The 15705-nt window shown below is 39.2% G+C and overlaps 1 protein-coding gene across 1 annotated transcript in view; it reads left to right on the top strand.

The window, feature by feature from the left end:
- MIA3 (MIA SH3 domain ER export factor 3) overlaps positions 1-15705 on the top strand; it is a 74606-nt gene that overhangs the window by 38590 nt on the left and 20311 nt on the right. The window contains exons 5-7 of the mRNA XM_019639594.1: positions 8-2435; positions 3936-4097; positions 5263-5408. Coding sequence (XP_019495139.1) covers positions 8-2435; positions 3936-4097; positions 5263-5408 — 2736 coding nt within the window. The remainder of the gene's footprint in view (positions 1-7; positions 2436-3935; positions 4098-5262; positions 5409-15705) is intronic.

A 15705-nucleotide genomic window follows, 5' to 3' on the forward strand; every position in this document is an offset into this window, starting at 1 on the left:
CGAGCAGGAGAAGATTGATGCTTATAAACTTTTGAAAAAAGAAATGACTCTGGACTTGAAAACCAAACTTGGCTCAACCGCAGATGCAATTGTATCCGATGATGAGACAACCAGACTTGTTACTTCATTAGAAGATGATTTTGATGAGGAATTGGATGCTGAGTATTATGTAGTTGGGAAGGAAGACGAGGAAGAAAGCGAAGAAAACTTTGATGAGCTACCCTTACTAACCTTTACAGATGGAGAAGATTTTAAAACACCACTGAAACCTGGAGTTGAGGAATATTTAACAGATAAAGAGCAGAATTCAAGTGAAGAGGATAAGGTTGAAGCAGCTCAGCACCCTGGCATCAAAAACGATGATAAAAATATAGTAACAACCTGGGAGGATGCTCTTTTCTCTGCTGTCACAGAAGGTGAAGAACAAACAGGTATGGATTTAGAGGGTTCTGACTCAGAGGAAGAAAAGGAAGGCGGTGAAGCTTTAGTCCCCGACAGTGAATGGGGGAAACCACAGTTAGCAACAGATTATATTGATCCTGAGAAGGCAGCAGATGGTCTTTTGAGTGTAGAAGCCCCTAAAACAAATAACGACAAAGACCCAGAAATGGACACAGAACTTCACATTAAAGGAAAAGGGAGGACAATTGAGGAATCCAAGGGGGACCCAGTGCAGGATGAGAAAGGATTGGAGGATGAAAAGCAAGAAGGTGGGACTCTGCACGGTTCTCCTCAAAGCCGGAACGTCAATTCTTTGCCAGCTACTGAAAAAGGTAAAGAAACAATCAAATCAGCCTTTGATAACAAAGAAAATGACCTAAAAGGAGCAGCTGTTCATATCTCAAAAGGAATGCTCTATGAAGACTCGCCTGGAGAGCAGACTTTGGAAGGTGGCTCAGAGAGGGGATCAGAACATAAAGATGAAAGGTATCAAGTGAAGGAAGAGATGAAACAGGAGCCCATGGGTGCTGCACCCCTCATGGGAGACAATCAGCAAAATGCATCCAAAGACAGGGTAAAGGAGCAAGTGGATGTGTTAGTAAGTGTTCCAAAGCCGCACACGCTTTCAGTGGAGCATCGAAGCGAGGACTTTAAAGAGGAACCGCTTGTTCAAACTCAAAATCAACCCAGGTTCTCTTCTCCTGATGAAATTGGTTTGTCAAGAGAACTGGAAGAAGAGGGTCCCATTCCAGGAAGAAATCTGTCCTGGCAACAAGGAAGAGATGTGGCTGCTGCAGTTAATGAGCAAGTGAATGAGAAGACAGGGCTGCCTGAGGGTGAGGTCACCGGGGACACCTTAGGTGGGGACACCTTAGATGAAGAATATGTTCATCCAAAGCCGGGCACTCAGAAAGCAGAAACAACAGGCGAAGATGATAGCGCGGAAGTACCAGGTTTCCATCCTGAAAAACCAGAAGTGGAAGATGACGGTTACATCCCTGAAGAACTCCTGGAGGATGAGAATGCTGTAAGTGCAAAACAGTCTAAAGAAAAAAGCCCTGAGATGCAGGACAGGCAGCTGGATGTCAACCCCCAAGTCCCCAAAGGAGGTATTTTAGGCACCGTTAGTACTGATGCAGAAACTGAAGAAAACAAAGAAGAAACCAGTGGTATTTTGGAAACTGAAAGCAAAAGTAAAACTGTGGGCAAAGGGGTCGACATACTAGGCAGGGAACCTCGTGGTCTGGTGGTAGAAAAAGAAGAAAGCCCTCTTGTAGATAAGAAAGCACAGAGCCCATCTGAGGGAATGTTTGTTCCTGACAAGAGAAAAAATCAGACTCCAGAGGTAGGGGAAGCCTTTCAGAATAAAGATTCTGATTATCTTAAAGACAACACTGAGGAACACCTGAAGACCTCACGGCTCGCAGAGAAGCCTGGGGTCGAAGAAGTCTCAAAAGAGGACCAGGAGGACTTAGAGAGATTCATGGACACAGGAAGCCAGGGGGATGCTTCTGAGGGACGTGAAGATGGCCTGTTCCCTGGGACTTCACGCACAACTGCAAAGCCAGAGCATGGGGACCACATGGAGCACTTGCCGATACTAAGCAGCTTCTTTAAAGAACAGCAGTCCTTGCTGCGGTTCCAGAAGTACTTTGATGTCTATGAGCTGGAAGCCATGTTCCAAGAAATGTCACTAAAACTGAAGTCAGCACAGCGGGAGAGCCTGCCCTATAATGTGGAAAAAGTCCTAGATAAGGTCTTCCGCACGTCGGAGTCACAAATCCTGAGTGTAGCAGAGAAAATGCTCGATACTCGTGTGGCCGAAAACAGAGATCTGGGCATGAAGGACAGTAACATATTTGAAGAGTCTGCAGCGCTGGATGATGTTCAAGACCTGATCTATTTTGTCAGGTACAGACACTCCACAGGGGAGGTCACTGTACCACTGGCCACGGCACGGCCTCCAGAGGAAGGCTGGAGCGGACCCGCGGAAGGTAAAGTACCGCCTATGGCCTTGTCGCGTTGGGCTGGAGAAGTAGGTGTGGGGTGGGGGTTTGCTGAGGTGCCTCATACCTGTAGTATTTGTAAAGCTCTGTCCACAGTGTACAGCGTGTCTAAAGGCAAGAGGCAGCCCAGTGACGTCCACATGACCATGCCTGCCTTCTTTTAGGCATGGAGAAGGATTTCTTACCCTGTTCTCTCCTTAAGACAGTTGAGAATGGTAACATTTTCAAAAGGAAACCTTCCAAAAAGATAAAGATATAAACAAAGAAATGATGTACACAGTGGCCCTACTAACCAAGCATTAAGTTCTGTGTAAAATTATAAAAGGGCTTTTTTTGAACACAATTTCTTGATTATAAAATAACTGCTGTTGGACCAAGGACTGACTGGCATGACTCTTAAATAAATCAGTGCCTTGCCTGAGATTCTGCATCCTCCCATGCCCCCATCCCCGCCCAGCTTTCATCTCCTGTGGATGTCATGTTCTTTCCTGCCTCTTTGGAGCAGTCACCAAAGTCTGTTAAATCCTGCTGGGCCCTGGGGTTCTTGCATTCAGGTTAATCAAGCATTTGAACCAGGCTGCAGAACCCTGTAACACAGCACTTGCCACAGGAGCCATTCACTCAGCAGTGAGTGAAGTGACCCTGAACCAATATCCTCACATAAGCTGGTTCCCAGCTCCATGCTCGTTTCGCTGGCCCCATGCTTTTCAAGCTGAGGTATTTGAACTGAGGGTATGTGGTAGAGGACCAGGCGGACATAAAGCCATAGCATAAATGTATCTTCCAAGAGTGCCAGTTTTTCCTGAGATTTTGGAGAGCGGACCATCTTTGCATTTCATCAAAGCAGATATATTTTGGATTAGAATGTAAAACTCAAATTTTCAGGGTAACTTATGAGGTTTCAAAAAAATTCATCTTTGTTGTTGGTCTCATTGGGCTATGCCCCAGGCCTCTTAAGGGATGGAAATGGGTTCTCTCTTTTTGACTCTTAAGAGGTACTTTGAAAATATTTGCAAGGCACATCAGCAAGCTGCCCTTGTATGTGAGGCCCTTCTCTGTGTGAGCTCTGAAACAAGCATGCTTGTTTCTAAAAGAGCATGTTATTTCTGTGGAGAAGACATGTTTCCTATTTTTGCTCTTGACTGGGATGCTCTTCCACGTATATCTGTGTGGGCATATGTTGGTTTGCCAAGGGAAGTGAGGTTATTGAGATCCCTACCGTAAATGTATTTATTTATGAACTATTTTGGAATAAGGGTTCCTTTGTAATTTTTTTTTAATGTAGATTAGCCATCTGTGAAGTGAGATAAAAAAGCAATCGAAACTCTTTATTTCCCTGGCCAGCTGTGCTCCCTGGGCTGCCAGCACACGGAGTGCACTGGTGAGGTGCCCTGGAGTTGTGTGACTGGGGTGCTAACTCAGTGACAGCAGCTGAATGGGGAGTGTCAGCGAGCTTTGCCAGCCCCAATACCTTCTTCTGCCCTGTAGAGATACAACCACCACTGGAAGAATATTTCCCACGAGAGAACACAGAAGATCTGAAGATGCAGAGTCCTGAAGAGCCCAGCCATTTGGATCAACCTGTGACTAGTGACACAGGGGTCTCAGAAGTGTCACAGAAGCTGAATACTGAAACAGACGTAGACCCAGGTAAAGTGTGCTGATGTTTCTATACAAAGTAGAGGCATATCATAAAGAAGACCTAGGAGATATGTTGTAAAAGGTAGGAAATAGAGGGGAGACTAATCCAGTATGAACGAGTTTTAAAAATAAGAAATCCCAGACCCAACAGAGAAAAGCAGGCGTTAATGCAGATGGAGATAGAGCAGAGGAAACAGGCCCAAGACTGTAACTAACCCACAAACCAATGACTGGCTAGCATCAGCTTATCCAAATAATTTTAGTCTAAAATATTATTCTTAAAAAGCCTTATGCTCTCAAACAGTAGTTTTTTCAACCAGACCAACAGCATCAGAAACGGGGGGTAGAGACCAGCAATGTGTTTATCAGGCCCCCCAGGAAATTTTGATCTTTTCAAAGTTAGAGTTTGAGAAACACCGCCCTAAAACTCACAAATTCTGTGTGTGACCCACCCTCCCCGTAGAATACAGTGTAGCTCAGGAAGAGGGTATTTATGTCACGGTATCTTTATGCTGTATGATTATAGGAAATAGTACAGAACTTTGCAGTGTGGAACTGCCCAGTGTAGACTGACCCTAGTGAATAGTATCTTACTCACAGAGCACAGTGACCATCCAGTGGGAGAACTACTCATTCCATCTGAATTGAGAAAGTTGTTTTAAAAATACAGCCCCCGTAATGGTGTCAATAACTTTCTGATTTTCGTGTAGCCCACTCATTTTACCAGTAAATCAGAAGAACAGTTGATTGTGTTCTTTTGTCTGTCCAAAATGGTCACATGAACTCATTACTGTTTTTTTGTTTTCAAAGGTTATGGTCTAGAAGCATAGATATGTATCTGCTTTACACTGTGTGATACCACAAGGCTTGGCAGCCCAGGACTGGTCTCGCTACCCACTTCAAAGTATAGGTGGAGTCACAGCAGGGAGAGGAATTCAGCTAATTTGACGAGGGGTAGAGTGTGTTGGAGATACGTTAATTTTATAGGTGAAGGGTATGATGGCTCTAACGGGGATTCTGACTATTTTTCTCTATATAATTGTCCTTAAGAGAACCACATGTCCAGGCACAGCGACTAATATTTTGTGGGACGTCAATAAATATTTTACATGAAGAGAAACAATTCTTTTTCTAAAGCATAAAATAAAATACTAATCTTCCCTCTCGATTTTAGGGATAATTACAACCGAAAGCACTCCTGTTGATGCTGTTGATGGAAAAAAGCAACTGGAAACAAATCCCGAAGAGCCAGCGAGTGTCACACCTCTGGAAAATGCAGTTCTTTTGATATATTCATTCATGTTTTATTTAACTAAGACGGTAAGTTTGAGATATATATATATATATATATACATATATATATGTATATATATATATATTCAGATAGAATGTTGATGATTGCAGTTTTTAAGATGGTTTTGAGCATGAGGTGAAGAACTTAAGATGTCTTTATGAAAATGACTCCTGATCCTTTGGAGGTAGCCTCTGGAACAATCCACAGGTGCGAACTGATGGGTTCTCACTTCAGTTCAGCACCTCAAGTGGATTTGCTGCGTGCCTGAGCTGTGCCAGAATACCTATAAAGCGTGGTTCTTCCCCTCCAGGACCTTTTAGTCTAGCAAGGCGCTGAAGACATTCACTTGAAACGTCATATGGGCAGGAAGAGAAAGATTTACCTGATGGTAGAATAATACTAGTATGTCGGATAAATTGACCCATTGTGGTAGAAGGATGGTCCGAGAAGGTCAGAAGTGAGCTGACACTTGTTTTGAGCAGAGCTGAAGGACCAATGGGAGTTTGATGTGTGGTTTGTTGTTGAAGAGAAGGGCTGGGGGGCGGGAGATGGCCGCGTGCAGTCAGCCAGAAGAAACGGTGTGTTCCGAGAGGTGGAGGCGTAAAGGAAAGGTTATCTGAGGAAGCCAGGGAAGTGTGTTATGGGGTTCAAATGGAGAGTGGGAGGAGACGGGCAAGTGTGAAGAAGTCGTGGATATCACAGTTAATGTGTGAGATAGTTTGCGACAGGGATCCTTGGAAGGTTTTAAGCAGGAAAAAAGTATCATCGGATTTGTTTCCTAGAAAGAGTCACTTATGGCAGAATATTTATTCAGATTTATCTTTCTAAAAGGAGTCATGGTCCAAAGGAGACTTTTTGTCTGGAAGCTTATCTACGCTTTTTAGGATTTAGCTCCCCCTGGTGGTTGTTGAAATTGGACGTTTTTCTTGGTAAATTATGGAATGAGTAAGCTTTCATTGTAAGTTGCACTTGTAGCTACAGAGAAAGTATTCTCTTCAACAAAAATATTTTTCTCTAGGTTCTGTTATTTCAAGACTTGTATAAGAAAGAGGATTATTTTTTATTCTGTAAAAATACATGGGTTTTGAGCCAGGATGGTCTGGTTTCAAATCCCAGATAACACCATTTACAAGCTTGAGCACATTACTAAACTTTGAACCTCACCTTCTTCATCTTTAAAATGCAGATAATACCTACTCCAGTCGTTGTAAGAATTAAATGAGTTGATAAAGTAAAGTGTCTAGTGCAGTGCCGGACATTTTGCAGGTGTTCGTCCCCTGCCTACTTCTCATTCGGGTGGTCAGAGGGCAGGATAAAGACATTGAATATTTGGGGAGTTCAGGAGAAAGGCCACCAGGATGGGAAAGACGGAGGAAAACCAAACCATTTTTCAGTTTTCTCCATGCTCATGGAAGGGGCAACCACATGGGTGACAGTGTGTATGACCTGTGCGGTTAGAATAAAGACATTTTCAGTGATTAAGGGAGTCTCAGAAACCGAATTTGATGATCAGAATGCATTATCATCACTTCAGAAACTTAAGAGCCTCCATATGTAGGAGGAATTCTTTATTCATTTTATTCGTAGATATGCACAGAGCCCTGTTCTAGCTTGGGTTGGGGGACACAGATGTGCTACAGGATATAGTCTCTGCTTGGGGGGCGATGGGCGAAAATACAACATGAATGGCAAGAGAAGGGAGTGCAATGTTACGAAATATCATTGATTTGAAAGGTAATGTTAAGAAAGCATTTTGATGACTCAATACGTACAGAGTATTGTGCTAGGAATAAAAAATTCTATGAGGTATACAGCATAATTCTGACTTCTGAAAGGCTTAAGAACAGGTCATATCAAATATATATTAAAATTGGGAAAATAGAAAGTATGTGAAATAGTTTTTGTGAAATAAGAAGTAAATAGTATAGATAATTATTTGATAGTGCTGGGGAGTAATGGGGTGCTGACTTGATTGGGAAAACTGTACAAGAAGTCAGATTCATAGATCAACAGTTAATGGAAGCTTACAGTTGAAAGCGAGCTTAGAGGGCAGCCTGCCCAGCACTTGCTAACTGTAGTAATTTCCTCTCTTACAACTTCGACAAGTAGTTATGAAGTCTGGGCATCAACAATTCCTAGTGTGAGCAACCTGCCTTACGAGGCTACTACACATTGCTGTCTTAGCTAGTTCAATTCTTACATTGATTCCAAATTTTCCTCCATATCATATCTTCTAATTTCTTTTCTACATAATAATCCTTTAAATGTTTGATGCTTTAATTTCTTTAAGTGTTATATCACAGAAAATGTCAAACATACAAAATCAGAGAGAAGAAGTAAAATGAATCCATGGGCCCATCACTGAGCTTAATAGTCATTACTTAATATCAACCAATATTTGGCATGTTCAAAATCCCCTCCCCTCCTTTTAAAAGTTGTCCTTGTTCAACTCAGGATCCTGTTGAGGTCCAGATGCTATAATAGATTGATGTATGTCTTCAATCAACTTTAATCAGATATAAATTACATACAATAATATTTATCCATTTTAGGAATACAGCTCAGTGAGTGTTTTTTAACAAATGATATACAGTAGTCCCCCCTTATCCACAATTTTGCTTTCTGTAGTTTCAGTTACCGGTGATCAACTATGGTCCAAAAGTATTAAACAAAAAATTCCAGAAATAAACAATTCATAAGTTTTAAATCAGGCATCGGTCTGAGTGGCGTGATGAAATCTCACACCATCTAGCCCAGGACGTGAGTCATCTGTTTGTCCAGCATAGCCACATAGTTTGATTAATTTCTTCTAGTCTGTGTCCTGACTTTTCAATTTCTTAACATTGTCTTTTGAAGAGCAAACTTTTAATTTTGATGAACACCATCTTATTAATTTTTACTTCTATGGTTAGTGCTTTTTGTTTCCTGCCTAAGGAATTTTAGGCAGTTCCAACAATGCAAATGTTTTCTCATGTTTTCTTCTAGAAGTTTTATAGTTACACCTTTCATGTTTAGGTCTATGTTCCATTTTGAGTTAAGTTTTGTGACCAGTGTCATGCGTCATTTTTTTTCCTTGTATGGATATCCAGTTGTTTCTGTAGCATTTTTTTACCCTTCAAGTTACCTTGGCATTTTTGAGTTGAAATCAGTTGACCATATATGTGTGTCTCTTTCTGGACTCTGTTCTCTTCCATTGATCTATATTTCTATCTTAAGATAATACCACACTTCTTTTTTGGGTAGGATAGCTTTACAGTAAGCCTTGTAATTGGGTAGTTCTTGTGCAAAATTATTTTATATATTTCAGTACCTTTGCATTTCCATATACATTTTGGAATCAATTTATCAATTTCTACAACAAGTCTTGAGATTTTGATTGTTATGTTGATCTATATGTAGATGAGTTTGGAAAGAATTGATATAAAAAAATATTAAGGCTTCTAACCAAAGAACTAAGCTCATCTCTATATTCATTTAGATATTCTTTAATTTCTCACAACAATGTTTTGTAGTTTTCAGAGTACAGGTTTCATGCATACTTTGTTTATGTATCCCAGTATATTTCATGGTCTTTAATCTTGTAAATGGTATCCTTTTACTTTTCATTTACAATTGTTTTTTGCTAATACATAGAAATACAACCGATTTTTGTATATTGACCTTGCATTTTTCCACCTTATTAAATTTACTTACTAGTTCTAGGGTGGTTTTTTTATAGATTTCATAGGACTCTGTGTAGGTGATCATGTCATCGGTGAATAAATACGTTTTCAAAAATAAGGTTAATTAAAGCATAATCACAACTAGTAAAATTCACCCTTTCTGTGTACAGCTCAATGAGTTTTCACATTTCTTCACAAATTTTTTGTTTCCCTTCCCTTGCCTCTCATTCTGGGACTGTATACATATGTTAGATCACTTTACATAGTTAGTTGCACAGGTCACTGAGCCTGTGCTGTTCTGTTGTTGTTGTTTCTCAGCTTTTTATGTCATTTAAAAAAATTTTTTTGTATTAGTTTGAGTTGGACAAAACAATATATATTTAATTATAGGTGACATTCAGTATTATTGAACTTCAGCTTAGGTGTACAGCGCAGTGGTCAGGCGTCTACACAATCTGTGAAGTGATCCCCCCGATAAGTCCAGTACCCATCTGGCACCTCACATAACCTTTATAACATTATTGATTATATTCCCCATACTGTATTTCACCTTTTTATGTCTTTGCTTCAGTTTAGGTAGTTCCTGTTGCTGTCTTCAAATTCATTGATCCAATCTGCTGTTAAGCCCACCAAGTGAATTTTTCATTTCTGATTTTTTATTTTTTAGCTCTAAAACTTCCACTTGGTCCTATTTTATGTATTCTATTTCTCTCCTCAGTATGGTCACCATTTTATTTTTATTTTTTTAATTCTCAAGTTTATTTTTAAATAATTCTTAAAGCTCTTGTAAGCTAATTAATTCTGTTGTAATTTCTTGATCTCTTGTTATAGGTTGATTTATCTTTTAGTTATGGGATACATTTTCCCTGCTTTTTTGCATGTCTAGTGATTTTTTTTTTTTTTTGATGCTAGACACTGAATGTTATATTGTTGAGTGCCTGGATTTTAGTAGCTTCCTTTAAAAAGTATTGAAGATTGTTTTGGTAGTCTGTTAAGTTATGTGTGGATCAGCTTGATCTTTCTAGTCTTATTTCTAAGATTTGTTAGAGAGGTGTATATCGTAGTCTTCAGAGCTAGTATAGCCCTACAACTAAGGCGTGATTCCCCTGGGCCCTACTGAAGACCACATTCAGGAGGTGCGTTCACACTGACTAGCTGGAATATAATGTCTCCCAGGCCTCTGTTAACTCTGGGACTTGTTCAGCTTCCAGCCTCCGCATAGTGCTCTTTCTGTCTGTAGTTGTCATTTGCCCATCCTCGAGAAATTTTACCTTACCAGGTGCTGCTTTAATTCAGTCCAAGATTGAAGAAACCCCTTGCTGATTTCTGGAACTTTTTTTTTTTTTGTAGGTCCCATTTTTCTGGTATCTTTTCCTCCATAGTTGAGGTACCTCAGTCTCCTTGAACTCTGGTCCCTGCCGCCTCTGAGATCGGTGTGCTCTGCCTGGGTTCTCCCTCCCTTTACTGAGGTCTAGAAAGTGCCTCCAGGTAGAAAGCGGGACTCACTTCAGCTTTTTTCCCTTCTCTCAGGGGTCACGGTCATGTGCTGCCTGTTGTTCTCTATCTGAACAGTTTTTTCATGTATTTTGTTCAGTTTTCTAGTTACTTTCAGTGGGAGGGCAAGTATACCAGTTAACTCTGTCTATAGATTTCTCCTTTGATTTATTTGTTGTTGTTGTTGCTCTCTATTCACTGAAGAAACAGGTTTGTTTGGCTTCTAGGGGGTTTTATGGTCTGGATTTTGCTATTTAACATCCCCCTGGTATAAGTGAACATGTTTCTCTGGTTCTTCATATTTCCTGGGAATTGGGAGTCAGAGTCAGGTTAATTTTGTTTGGCAAGCATACTTAATAGAATCTGATGTTTACATGCCCCTCTTTTTTTGATATTACTCGTCATGGTGATGTTGACTAGATCAGTTTAGTATAGGCTGCAAAATGACGATAGCCTGATTATATTGTTCCTGCTTCATTTAAAGGCTAGGATTCTTCTACAAAGAGAATCTTATAATCAGTTATTCTGCACACTAAGGTTTGGTTTGTGTACTTAAGGCAGTATAAATCTTTGATTCTTTCTATTTAAGTAGTTTTCATAATAATGAGTTGTCTTCCTGGCATTATCCAAAGATGCCTGAAGGGTTTATGTGTGTGTGTCTTTCTTCTGACTCCGTTCTAAGAATCACTGTGATGTCATGGATTTTAAAACATTTCATGTGTTTCAATCCACTGTAGTTATTATTCTTATCAATGCTTAATTTCTCTTGGTTTTGACTTGTGGGATTCTCTCCAGCTTGGCTCTAGGGCTCTTGTGACACCACCTAGTGGTCAGATACCTTCCTTGCTTCCTAGTGTTGGCAAGATGTTCCAAGCTCACCTTGTACATTTCCAGCCCAGAAGCCTTTCTTGAAGGAGCTGTTTCTGTAAGGAACCCTGGTTCCTTTCAATGGGAAATGGTATTTAGAGACTACATTCTGGGTACTAAGATTGCTTATTGCTTTTGAGTTAGCCAACATTTCTAGGCCTTTTCAGAGGGCAGAGCTAGGAAATACATAGAGATTATTTTTTGGTGAATATTCATCCTGATGCCATATGGGTACAATAAAAATTCAGGGTGCAAGAGAGATTTTACTTAACCTCATCTATCTTACAATTGTATTTTTTTCCTCCAATGTTGGAAATACCAGTTTTCAATGACATCAGCATAATTATTTATATCTTATTTTATAATAGCCACACAAGTGTTAAAAATAACAATATCAACACTATCACCAGCATGTTATTGAAAATATTTTAAAGATGTTTTGCAGTTCTTTTTGTCTTTACCCTCTATCTCTCTAGAGTATGTTTGAAATAATTTCTTTCTGTCGTCCTGCCACCAATTTGATACAGTTAGTTTGTTTCACTTTTGCTTTCCATTTTACTGGAACTGCACTTAAAGATTTTTTATTTTATTTTATAAATAACGTATTTACAAGATCCAAAGTGAATTTGTAAAACAAGTTCTATTTAGAGAAGCCTAGCTTTTGTCCCAGTTCCATCCAACCTATTGTTGTCCTCCTCTATAGGTAATTTGTAAAATTAATTTCATTATCTATCCTATCATTTAAAAAAGAAGCAAATGATAGCTACATCCAGCCAAGCTGTATTTATAGGTACCCACTTTATCCTCCTGATGGTAATAAAAAGAAAAAAGCTAGACAAAGTAAACGAAACAATAGTCTGTAACACCCTGGGCATCAGGTAACAAAGGACAGTACTTTCTGGAAGTTAGGGAACAGATGCTGTAAGCCCTACAATTATGCCAGCCTGCTGCACTGAGAGAGTACCCAGCTTGTGACACAGGACCCTCAGATGAGGAGGTGGGGCCAACAGTCCAGGGAAAGAAAGGTAGCTAGAATTCACAAGGCCGAGAACCCAGAGGCGAGAGCTCCACAGCGAGAACTCGGGAGATCTGTGAAAGGTTGCCTTTGAGTATTCATCAGAATATTGATCAGCACCTGAGTGGGACAGAACTACTCAAGGTCAGAGAAACCATCTAAGTGATTTGAGGCAACAGTTCCTGACACAAGGCCAAAAATCATACCTTAAAATTCTAGGGAAATTGAGTACTCAGAAGGTCTTGCTTGAGAGTAAATGATGCTTATGTTTTGCCTAACAAATCTTAAAAACAAAATTCAAAAGAGTGAAACTATTTTCCAGTAATTGACCCGCATATCCCAGAACAAAGCTCAAGAATGTCTGTTGTATTAAAGTTCTTGAGAAACAGAACCAATGGGACATATACAGGCATACGTCAGAGATATCACGGGTTCGGTTCCAGACCACCGCAATAAAGCGAGTATTACAATAAAGTGATTCACATGAATTTTTGCTTTCTTAGTGCATATAAAAATTATGTTCACACTATACTGTAGTCTGTTAAGTGTGCAACAGCATTTTGTCTAGAAAAACAATGTACATAATTAAAAAGTACTTTATTGCTAAAAAATGCTAACCATCATCTGAGCCTTCAGCAAGTTATAATAATTTGTTGGTGGAGGTTCTCACCTTGATTTTGATGAAAATTCAATATCTGTGGAGCGCAGTAAAGTGAAGCGCAATAAATTGAGGTATGCCTGTATACAGGAAGAGGTTTATTTTAAGGAATTGACATACGTACGTATGGAGGCCGAGAAGTCCCACAATCTGCTGTCTGTAAACTGGAGACCTAGGAAAGCCGGTGGTGTAATTCAGGCAGAGTCCAAAGCCTGAGAACCAGGGGAGCTGATGATGTAGATTCTGGTCTGGGTCCGAAGGCCTGAGAACCAGGAATACCAAAGGTAGAAGACATTTAATGTCCCAGCTCAAGCAATCAGGCAGGAAGGGGTGAATTCCTTCTTTTGTATTTTGTTCTATTCAGGCCCTCAAAGGCTTGGATGATGCCCACCCACCTTGGGGAAGGCATTCTACTGAGTCCATCGATTCAAATGCTCATTTCATCTGAAAATCCTCAAACACACACCCAAAAATAAGGTTTAATCTGGGCACCCCATGACTACTCAGTTTGACATGTAAAATTAACCATCACATATGTTCATAATGTATGGCATCCAAACAAAGATTACCATGCATGCAGAGGCAAGATTATATGACCCATGATGAGTGGGAAAACCAACCAATCAAAACCAATCAAGAGCTACCAGAGATGTTGGAATAAGGCAAGGGTATTAAAACAAGTTATTACTATGTTTCAGATTTAAAAAGTTAAGTAGAGACATGAAAAATATTTTTTAAAAAGAGAGATTTGGATCAGACTTCTAGATATGAAAGCTACAGAGCCAGAGATGATAAATATACTGGGATGGATTAATGCTAGCCTAGACATTGTAGATGAAAAGATTAATTAACTTGAAGAAATAGCAGTATAAGCTGTCCAAAATGAAACACAGGAAAAAAGACTTCAGAAAAATCAACAGATACCAGTGGCTGTGAGATACTTGCGAGCAGCCTAATAAGTGTGTAACTGGGGTCCCTGGAGGAGACGATAGAAGGGATGCTCGGAAAAATATTTGAAGAAATAATGGCTTGAAAATTTTCCAAAGTGTATGAAAGCTATAGACTCACAGATTGAAGAAGTTCAATGAAACCCACGCATAAGAAACATGAAGGAAACTACACCAGGGCATATCATAATCAAATGGCGCAAAGTAAGTGATAAAGAGCAATCTTAAAAACAGTCAGAGAAAAACGACGTTTTATACAGAGAGGAACTAAGGTAAGGCTGACATCAGATTTGTCAGAAACAAGACATAGGAGAATACAATAGAATGCTATCTCTTAATATACTTGAAGAACAGTATTGTTGACCTACAATATCGTACCCAGCAAAACATTTTTCAAAAACAAAGATTAAATGAAGATTTTTTTCCCAACATATAAGAGATGAATGAATTCACCAGCACACCTGCACCTTAGAAATGTTAAAGGAAGACCTTTAAGCATAAGGAAAATGACAACAGATGTGGTAGTGGAGATACACAAAGGAACAAGGAAAGGCAGAAACAGTAACCATATGGGTAAACATATAAAGCCATTATCTTATGATTTAAATATCTTTAAAAGTTAACTTACTGTTTAAAGGAAAATATCAATGTAGTATGGAGTTTAGAAAAAAATGTGAAAGTAAATTGTATGATGACAATAGTATAAAGGTCAGGAGCGAGGGAGAAATGGCAACAACTCTTGTAAAGTTCTTATACACGTGAAGTAGTTTAGTATCACTTGAAGGTAGTCTGTGCTAAGTTAAAGATGTGTACTATAAACCCGGAAGGGACCATTAAAATAACAAAACAGTTATAGCTACTAAGCCAACAAAGGAGATAAATTAGAATCATTAAAGACTCAGTTTATCCCCCAAAAGGCAAAATAAGAAGAAAAAGGGAGCAAAGAACAGATGAGAGAAATAGAAAAAACAAGATGCTAGGCTTCAACTTAACCTTATCAGTAGTCACACTAAATGGAAATTGTCTCAATATGCCAATTAAAAGGCAGAGATTGTCAGATTGGGTAATAAAGCAAGGCCTACTATATGCCTACAAGAACCACACTGTAAATACAAAGATATTCAAATAAAAAGGTTAACACTACCATGCTAATACTAGTCAGATGAAAGCTGGAGTGGCTTTTTTAACTTTTAACACCAAAGAAGATTCCAGAGCAAAGTATATTACCAGGGATAAAGAAAGTTTTTTTTTGTAGTTGTTTTTTGTTTAGTAATAAAGGAGTCAGTTAATTAAGAGAACATAACACTCCTAAATGTTTGTGCTCCTAATAACAGTTCTTCAAAATACATGCAGCAAAAACTGATAGAACTACATGGAAAGATAGATAAGTCTACAACAAAGAAGACCTAAATATATGGAGATATACCTTCTTCATGAGTCAGAAGACTATTTTTAAGTATAATATTGTCGCCATGACAAACAATATGTCAAATATTGTTAAATTCCCCAATTTGATCACTAGAGTCAACACAAACCCAGTCCAAATCCCAACAGGATTTTTTTTTTAGAAAATGACAAACGGATTCTACGTATTGAAAATACAAAGGACCTAAAACAGTGCAAACATGACCTGATTTTAAGACTTATAAAGCTACAGTAATTAGTTTTGGAACAGGATAA

Source organism: Hipposideros armiger, unplaced genomic scaffold, assembly GCF_001890085.2.
Source record: "Hipposideros armiger isolate ML-2016 unplaced genomic scaffold, ASM189008v1 scaffold_45, whole genome shotgun sequence".
NCBI lineage: Eukaryota > Metazoa > Chordata > Mammalia > Chiroptera > Hipposideridae > Hipposideros > Hipposideros armiger.